The sequence below is a fragment of the Oreochromis niloticus genome, linkage group LG6 (assembly GCF_001858045.2).
Source record: "Oreochromis niloticus isolate F11D_XX linkage group LG6, O_niloticus_UMD_NMBU, whole genome shotgun sequence".
NCBI classification, from domain to species: Eukaryota; Metazoa; Chordata; class Actinopteri; order Cichliformes; family Cichlidae; genus Oreochromis; species Oreochromis niloticus.
The window spans coordinates 38,954,909-38,964,016 of record NC_031971.2 but is presented as its reverse complement, the minus strand read 5'-3'; the positions used below and the strand labels follow the sequence as shown (position 1 = coordinate 38,964,016).

The 9,108-nt window shown below is 40.9% G+C and overlaps 1 protein-coding gene across 1 annotated transcript; it reads right to left on the bottom strand.

The window, feature by feature from the left end:
• Positions 1-3,270: 3,270 nt before the first annotated feature.
• On the bottom strand, positions 3,271-8,531 carry LOC109202343 (neoverrucotoxin subunit alpha). The gene is made up of 4 exons (XM_025908087.1): positions 8,488-8,531; positions 6,617-6,732; positions 6,043-6,089; positions 3,271-5,898 (listed from the first exon to the last, which is right to left on the bottom strand). Exons 2-4 carry the CDS (start codon positions 6,622-6,624, stop codon positions 5,360-5,362), a joined length of 594 nt encoding a protein of 197 aa, XP_025763872.1. The 5' UTR covers positions 6,625-6,732; positions 8,488-8,531; the 3' UTR covers positions 3,271-5,359.
• Between the last annotated feature and the right edge of the window lie 577 nt (positions 8,532-9,108).

Sequence of the window (9,108 nt, the reverse complement as noted above, 5' to 3'; positions counted from 1 at the left end):
TGGAGGTGGTCTTCAGAGTGTGAGAGCTACTCCAACTCAGAGCTTCTCTCCATCAGCTCAGAGATTTCCTGTTCCAGATCTTTGATGACACCTTCAGCCTGTTTCTCTGTAGTTTCCAGTTTGTCTTCGATCTCCTTTATGAGCTCCTTCAGGCGTCTCTCAACAGACTCCATCAGAGCCGTGAAGACCTGAACACCTTCTGCTTTCTGTCTGTCTGCAGCATCTTTACTCATCTTCACCGACTCTTTGATTGCCTCCTTGAGTGCCTTCAGTTGTCTCTTCTGGATCATCTGCTAAATCTGAGGCTCTAATGCCTGTTGTCGGGTCAAAACTTAGACCCCGCTGACCTCGGGACTTATTCCCGAGAAGGACAAAAAAGCAAGGTAACAGCGGTCGATCGATTTACTTGCGCAAGGGAGGCCTCGGTCGCTATCTCAGGAACGCACTTCGAATCCCATCACGAATGACCCCAACTCTGGCCTCCGCTCGCTGCCTTTTATTGAAAACCCTGTTACAATAAACAATAGTTTATAATATTTTACACAAGTACCTCCCCTCGTAACCCCCTTGGTGTGTGTGTGTGTGTGTATGTGTGTGCACGTGTAAGCACGTGTGCAAGAATGTGTGTGTGTGTGTGTGTGTGTGTGTGTGTGTCTCTCTGTGTGCGTGATTTTCTGATCACAACTGTTTCTAACAACATCCTTGGTCATAAAGAGGGTAATCTCCCCCACACCCAATGTATGGTTCAATTCCTGTATTGGTTCACCATACCCAACACAGTGAAGCTATAAAAAGGGCAGGAAGCTTACCAAACATCAAACAAACCTTCACAAGGATGTGCTTGTGATAAAACACTACACCCCCCAGAACCTCGAGAGGCTGGGGAGGGGGACAAAGGAATTCCTTTGATCACAGAGTTGAAACAATGTAGAGATGGTAAGCATAAAAATGACAACATTTAACAATTCACTTTAACACCTGTGTCTCAATCTCACGGCCCATGTCACCCCTACTTGCGGCCCGCAAAACGACGTTAAGAAATATTTTTTAAAAATTATTAAAAAAATGATTTAATATGAAGGCAACAGGCAGAGTGTTACAGGCGTCGCCCTAAAGAATGTAGCCTCATGGTGAGTGTAGTCCGTGCTGCAGGAAGAATGGACTGCCATACCTGTTATGTGTCTGTGAGCGAGGGAGGGAGAAAAAGGAAAAGTACGAGCTGTCACCGAGCAGAAACGGGAGCTGGAAGCATGTACCGTATGTTCACGACCATAAGACGCACTGTACTAAAAGGCGCAGTCTCAGTTATGTGTGCCATTACTGTATTTGACACACACATAAGGCGCACCTGATTATAGGGCGCGGGTTTTATATACAATCTACGCCCACACTTCCCCCTTTAACGTTCTCATGGTGTCCTCTACTACGTCCACCTTACAACAACAACACACACAAAAAATAGAGCGGGAGCAAAACTGAGTTTGGTATTCACATTTTTATTACCGGTAATCGTCATCAATCAAACCCATCGTCCTCATCCTCTGTTTCTGAATTGAACAGCTGCGCTAAATCTCCATCAAACATGCCAGGTTCACTTTTTTCACTGTCAGAGTCACTTTCCGTGCCGTGCGGCTCCTCGGAAATGATGCCGGCTTTTGCGAAAACTCGAACAACAGAGCCAGCAGACATGTTAGCCCAAGCATCTACAATCCATTCACAAATTGTGGCGTAACTCGCCTGGCGCTGCCTTCCACTCTTAGTGAAACTGTGGTCTCCATCGGTCATCCATCGCTCCCACGCCGCTCGCAGCCTTACTTTGAACGGCCGGTTCACACCAATGTCCAGCGGTTGGAGTTCCTTTGTCAGGCCTCCCGGAATGTTTTGCACCGTCAAAGGCACCTGCGATAGCACCCAAAAGGCAGAGGAAGATGCTAACCATCGCACAAAAAGTGGGACTTCTGGACATGCTAAACGAAGGTAGAAGTTACCGTATTCTTTTTTTAACCATACCGCGCACTGGATTATAAAGTGCATTAAACTTAAATTAAGCAATTAAGCTTAAATTCATTAGTTCTAAAATCTGTCATTATTATTTATAGGAAAACAAATATACTGTATGTTTATTTCTCAAATAAATGTTTGGGACTGAAAACAGGTTTTGATCTTTGGTTTAATTCTATAATGGACTTTTTTTTTCTTTCTTCTGTTCATGCCTGTCTGAGCAAAGTTTAGAAAGTGTGTATAAAGTGTACGGGTTTTACAGCATTAAAACATCTAAAATAATTGTAAAAAATAAAGCTGGCTATTTTAGCTGGTTATTTTTAGAACATAACACCCGCAATAAACGAGGGAACTCTATATACAAATACTGAGAAATTGCAATCCTTTCTCTCTTTTGCTCTGAGGCGCGAGGGAAAAATATCGACAAGCCGATGAACATCATCTACAGATATATTCGGTAAATACCCAAGGCATCTTGAGAAATGTAAATCGCCGCTTTATTCATCCATTTGGTTGACTTTTTTTGGAAAACCCGACCTTAAACAAGACGCGAATATCACACCGGAAACGAAACGCCCTACAGGAGTTTCCCCACCAGAAGTAGCATATGCTAAGGTGCACATAGTCTATAGGTACAGGCTGCTGGGGGACTCCCATGATGCACTGGGTGTTTCTTCTTCAGTCAACTTTCTCACTCACTATGTGTTAATAGACCTCTCTGCACTGAATCACACTTTTTATTGCTTGCTCATAGGGGGGTCATATGATTGTTGGGTTTTTCTCTGTATGTACTATTGTAGGGTCTACCTTACAGTATAAAGCACCTTGAGGCGACTGTTGTTGTGATTTGGTGCTTTGTAAATAAAATTGTGAGATTTCATCAGAGATGTAAAAATTGCAGCTGATGTTACTGAAACAGTAAGTAGATTTTTTCCTCACCTAATTTATTATTATTATTATTGTTATTATTATTATTATTTATTTATTTATTTAAACATAAAACCCTTTTAAGAATATGCTTTAGTTCAGTTTTAATCCAGAAATTCAATAATGAACATATAAGGATCATCTGTGCAAAAATTTCTGTTTCTAAAGTGAAACAGTAAAAAATTACAGCACTTTTAATAAATGTTTAGGTGTTTCCAGCCGTGCCCAATTTTGGCACACATTGGACACCATATTTAAGTAGTAGGCGAGGGCTAGTTCTTTTAGGTTCAGCTGCTAACAAGATGATGTATCGGTCAGAATACAGGAAGGAGGGCAAGAGTCTGTCACAGTCAGCTGGTTTATTGTCACCTCAATGCTCAGTGTTGCCAGCAGTCTGTAGTAACAAATATGTTGACTAAATATATGTCACACCAGCAGTGGTTCAACTAATATAAACTCAAACAATATTTAATATGATAAACCTTCACATGCATGCATGCATGCATATACATATCCATGACATAATATCTAATAACTCAAATTATGCAAATATTGCATAACTTGGTTCAAACACACAGAGAACTCACCACCGCATGAAAATGCACTGCTACAACTCCGTAGAAAGTAATTCAAGCTGCAGCAAATCTCGAGATTGCAAATAAACATATTTAAGGTAGCTTAGTTTTCAAGTTGCTATACATCAATACAACCATTATATCCCAAATTGTAATAATATGTATGTATTAAGTCTGTAGTAACTACATAAATTGCAAAAACGTGCAATAAACTAAAAAAAAAAAATTGAAAATCTTTTTTTTTTTACACATATTTCTAGTTAGAGAAATTTTAAAGGGATATCTCTCAAAACTGTAAATGCAAAAAAGTTGCACAAAATAGTTTCCAACCACAGGAAATGTATTTTGAGTGTCTTCATAGTTTTATTTTTAAGATGCACCATTTTTTATATGCTGCAGGAAAAATGAAAATAAATATTATAATACAAATTTGTAAAAAAAACCCCAAAAACAGCATCAAAATAAAATGTTTCCAACATTGTAATTTGAGTTCTAAGCATCCCAGAAATTATACAGAAAGGCATAAACTCAAAAATTAATTTGATAAACACCAGCATATCTTTGTAAATGCTCTTTAGGAAAAAAATAATTTTTCCGCGAAAATGACGCCACTTCCAGTTTCGGGCAGGTAATGGTGGACATGCGATAGGTTGTGGTGACGTCTATTCCAACATAGGAAGTGTCATGAACAGCTGATCGGATCGGGAAAACCTGTTTCTGGATTATGTTTTTTTTGCTGCAAGTGCTTTTTATGCAAGTTTTGCAAAGCCATACGTGGAAGGAAACCGTGATGATGTAAGTACAACTCCTCCAGTTTCATATGCAAAAAAAATTATTGCGCTCGCTTATATGGTTGTAATTCTACCAGCTTTAAAACATAGTTGTGCAAAATGGAGCGTCCCAGCTCCAACCGGTCATAAAGGGTAATTTCATTAACATGCCTAAAAATGCTTGCTTTTTAAATATTTTTGAAGAATAACAACACTTTCATAGGCAACAGGCCCTTTCTACCCTGCACCCTGGTTTGTTTAAATGGCTTCTAGCACTTTAAACTCTGAGGGGCTGCAGCTTCAGCTTCTTTTGAGCGATTTGCATGATTGACAACTATTTTTAATCATTTGAGTCAATAAAATCATGGTGGTTCACGACATGTTGTAGCTACAGCAGCTATCGTCTACTGGTGAAAATAGCGGAGGAAATCTGTCCTGTAAGGCACTTTCTGTCTTAGAGCATTTGTGCTGCTACACATTTATGTGGTCTTCTTTTGTGGCTGATTCAGTGAATTTTGGTGTTCTGGAATCTGTGAGGTCTCTGCTAGCTAACGAGACATTGTTTACACGGGTACATGAAGTCTGGCAAATTCTGGGCTTGGTTGTTGGTGTTTTGCACACTTTGGTGGATTTATGTAAATGCTCTTTTGATCATCGCTTGTTTTTGCTGTGTTTGGTGATTTGGGTTTATATGCGCATTTAGCTGAGATTTTAAGCTTTCTGTGGAAACTAGACATGTTGGTATTTGCATAAAAGGCTTGACGGCACAGACAGTCACATTATTCTTGAGCCCCAGTGCCCCCCTGCTGGTGGTGTTAGGGCTTAACTGGTTAAGAAAGACAAATCAAACATTTGGATTCATTTTAATGAGCTCAGACTCGTTGGAAATGCAGAGGAGCTGGTTGTGAACTTTAAAGGACTGAAGAGGAAGAAGTTTATAATCATTTAGAACAGTTTCAAACATCAACTGATTAAATCCATGAATCTGAAAACGTGTTTCTGAGTGAAAGAGACAGACATGTACAGACTGAACTATCTGTTCAACAGTCAGTGTTTCTCTAACAGGAGACACTCTTTACACTCCACTCAGCACAGACGCACTGAGGCACCACTTTCTAACCAAAACCCAGGATAAAGAGTTTCAGTGAATGTGGTGTTGAAGGTGTGGAGGTGGATCAGAGTGTCAGAAGAGACTCTGTAGAAGGACAGAGTGCCAGCAGGACAGTCCACATATACTGCTACTCTGTTAGAGACAGAGAAGGAGGAGGAGGAGGAGGAGGAGATGGATGCTCGACTGTTATTGTGACAGACAGCATCAGGACCATCTTGAATGCAGTCCAGACTCCAGGACTGATCGTTGTATCCAAAAACACAGTTGTAAGTCTCTCCTTTCCTTCTGATTCTTCTGTAACTCACTGATATATCAACCAGTCCTCCCCATTCGACCTCCCAGTAACAGCGACCAGTCAGACCATTTGTGCACAGCAGCTGGGGACGAACATCGAATCTGTCTGGATGATCAGGATACGACTGAACCTCCTCCCCATGTGTCACCTTCCTGTTGTTGTCAGACAGTTGGAGCTTTGTGTTCACTGTGTTTGTGTCGATTGTGAGTTGACAGGAATCTGATGGAGAGAACAAACACAATCCAGCTGCAGTTATTGATCCATCATCTGTTCATTGATTGACACTTTGATGATGACTCCTGACATCAGAGATGTGAATGTGTGCTGCTTTGTTTTCATGAATCACATTAAAAACACACTCACACTTCCTCAGACCTGGTCTCAACCATCGGACTCCAGCAGGCTCCACCCTGAAAGGAAGAGGGGGGTCAGACCAGCACAGTTTCTTTCAGCACACATGGACATTACATGGCTCTCATACACATACTGATAGTGTTAGGAAGGAAAATGATTAAATAAAGCTGCTTTTGCTTGATGTTATATACACATTCCTATTGTGCTCATAAAGATGTGGCACTCCATGTAATAAGGGCCAAACGCATTAATTCAGCACTATGATTAAACTGAATTATTAAGACTGAAATGTAGAGCTTGCAAACATGCTTACACATCAATTGTGGAGTTAGAGTCAGGGGGATATTTTTTCTGGGCTGAGGGAGTCCGAACACAATGTCCCAGACCTCAATAATAAGTAGAAAATAAGAGGCTAAGAATTAATGCAACAAGGTTAGAAAAAGAAAAACACCTTCCTAGCCTATCTTTTTCCCAGGAAAGGAGCAGATGGTAGAGAAGGTCAGACGTGGGCGGAGTGGAGAAGACCCACAGGGGAGACGGTAGGACCACCACGTCGCGGTATAAAACTGTATTGCACGCTTACAGGGCCATCCTTATTGTGAAGCAGACCGCGTGTTCACATTGAGGTCCAGCGCGCAGTAACTTGTAACTTCAACTGCTGAAGTGAATAAAATCTTTCCAAGATAGTCGTTCTCCTTCCTTAAGAAAGAAAAATGAACACAACAAAGTGGTCACCCTGACGGGATTTCTTCTTTTTGGAAGTGTCAAACTGGAGACAACTGGTTTTGGTTCAACTCACAGAAAGCCTTCAAAATAAAGGTAAGCAGAGCCTGTTGTTTATATCGAAATCTGCATATCAAAGTAGAGGATGTAAGCCCCACCATAAATTTTACTTTATGGCCAAATTCTCCCAGATCTTTGATATAAAGGCTGATTTGTTTTGGTATTGCCCAGTGCCTGGTCAGTGTCTTGCTCAATGGTCAGGTTGGGACTGCCAGTAAGAGTTATAAGACAGGCAAAAGGTACATCAGTCCAAAAATTGGAATAGACGGTCCATATTAGACAATTTTGATCTTCCATAAAAATTCTCAGCATATATAAATCAACAGGGATACAGAAAGGAGTTCCAGATGAATAAAAATTCATTCAAAGCCTTTTGTTGATCAACGCTTTTAATTTTGTTTTACCTTTTTATGTACCTTTAACCTTTTGTATTGTTTATATTGTCTGTTTTGTTACTTAGCATTCTTCTTGATGCATTCTCAATCATCCAGGAAAGTAAATCTCCAAAAGTTGAATCTGTTCATCTGGACGTAGCGTTTTGTGGGAGAAACGTTTCGTCACTCATCCAAGTGACTTCTTCAGTCTCAGCTGACTGCAGGTTTCCCCAAACCTTATAAACAGGACATTTGCATAATGACTGAAACCAGCCCACTGAAGGAACAATGGGCTGTGAGGTCAGTATCATAATTATGCAAATTCTCATGACCATTGATCAACAACCTCATGGACAAGGCCCATGAGTACCATTCACAGAGAGTTTGGATACTTAGCTGTTTATTTTTGTGACTGCCTGTCTACAAAAAGCGCTTAATAAATACACTTTACTTACTTATAAATTGGCAAACCCAACAGTTAACGGGTTTGAGTCTATAGTACTTTGCATAACACCCAATAAGAATGTTAGCCATATTAATTATGTTCATTACAATGTGCAGAAATTGGCTAACCTGACCAGGAATGCAATAACCGGACTGTCAGAAAAGTTGACGTCAACGTCAGTTATGACAGACCAGAAACGGATAGCGTTAGTTATGCTTTTGGCAGAAAAAAAAGAGGGATGTGTTCAATGCTTGGGTTGGCTTGTTGTATGTATATTTCAAATTATACAGCTCTGGACGGGTCAGTTACCAGGGCACTGGAAGGATTATGGAAACTGTCACATGAGATGAAAGAATTGTCTGGGATTGATGTTGTCAGATCCCATGTTTGAGGACTCTTATAAACAGATTGATAACAACGGCAGTAAAGGACGAACATGTGCCACCACACTATCAGATGCCATTGCTGGTCGGGGTCAGGTGAGGAGGATTCAGGACTGAGTCGAGAGATAAGTTGGAGCCCCAGATGTTGAGAAATAGAAGGGCTAAATGTGTATTGCTCATTTGGTGCTTAGGCTTTTATTATTAAAAGAAACACTGAATCATTTTAGAAGATAAAATGCCCAGTAACTACGTGAAGAAGGCTGACAGCTGATTTAGCACTCCAGTTAAGGCTGAAAGGCCGAGTATCACACTGGATGGGAAGCTGTGGGATAGCTGAACGAAACACGTTCCTTTGATTCACACGCAGAATATATGTAAAAGGGAGAGAAAACATTTCAGAATCAGAATACTCTATCATTCCCTGAGGAAGTTAAAATTCATCCTCCTATATCAGACATTCTCTCCATACCTGAGAGTGTCCAGTCTCCAGCCTGGATGCTTCAGTCCAGCCGACAGGAGCTTCATTCCCGAGTCTCCTGGATGATTGTAGCTCAGGTCCAGCTCTCTCAGATGGGAGGGGTTGGAGCTCAGAGCTGAGGCCAGAGACGTACAGCCTTCCTCTGTGATCAGGCATCCTGACAGACTGCAGACAGAACAACGTGTGAAATCGTTTTTTGTTGCTGTGTTGTTTTTTTTCTTTGTTTTGAGCTTGAATGCCATGCACCCATTCCATGCATTCAGTTAATGTTGGCTTTATTTATAGCAGCAGCAATTGAGAACACATAATGAGGTATAATGAAATTTTTTTTTAATTGTTTTTTTTTTTTTGCCCATTGTTAATCAGCGGTGCCAGCTTTGCCTTTCACAGTGATTAGGCCATGAGGATTCTGCATGGTAACTTTGCTGTTCCTACGACTGCACTCTTCTGGATGCAGATCTCAGACGTCATTCCTGGGATCTGCTGGAGCCACTCGCCCAGTTTGGAGGTCACTGCCCTCGCTGCTCCAATTACCAAGAGAACCACTGTTTCCTTCACCCTCAACATCTTTTTGAGCTCATCTCACAGCCCGTCGTATTTTTCAGGTTTCTC

What these genes read in the sequence shown, in the direction of transcription:
- LOC109202343 (XM_025908087.1), bottom strand. An exon ending in GAGACCAGGTCTGAGGAAGT is followed by an intron (nt 5,899 to 6,042) that starts GTGAGTGTGTTT and finishes TCTCTCCATCAG; the next exon opens with ATTCCTGTCAACTCACAATC.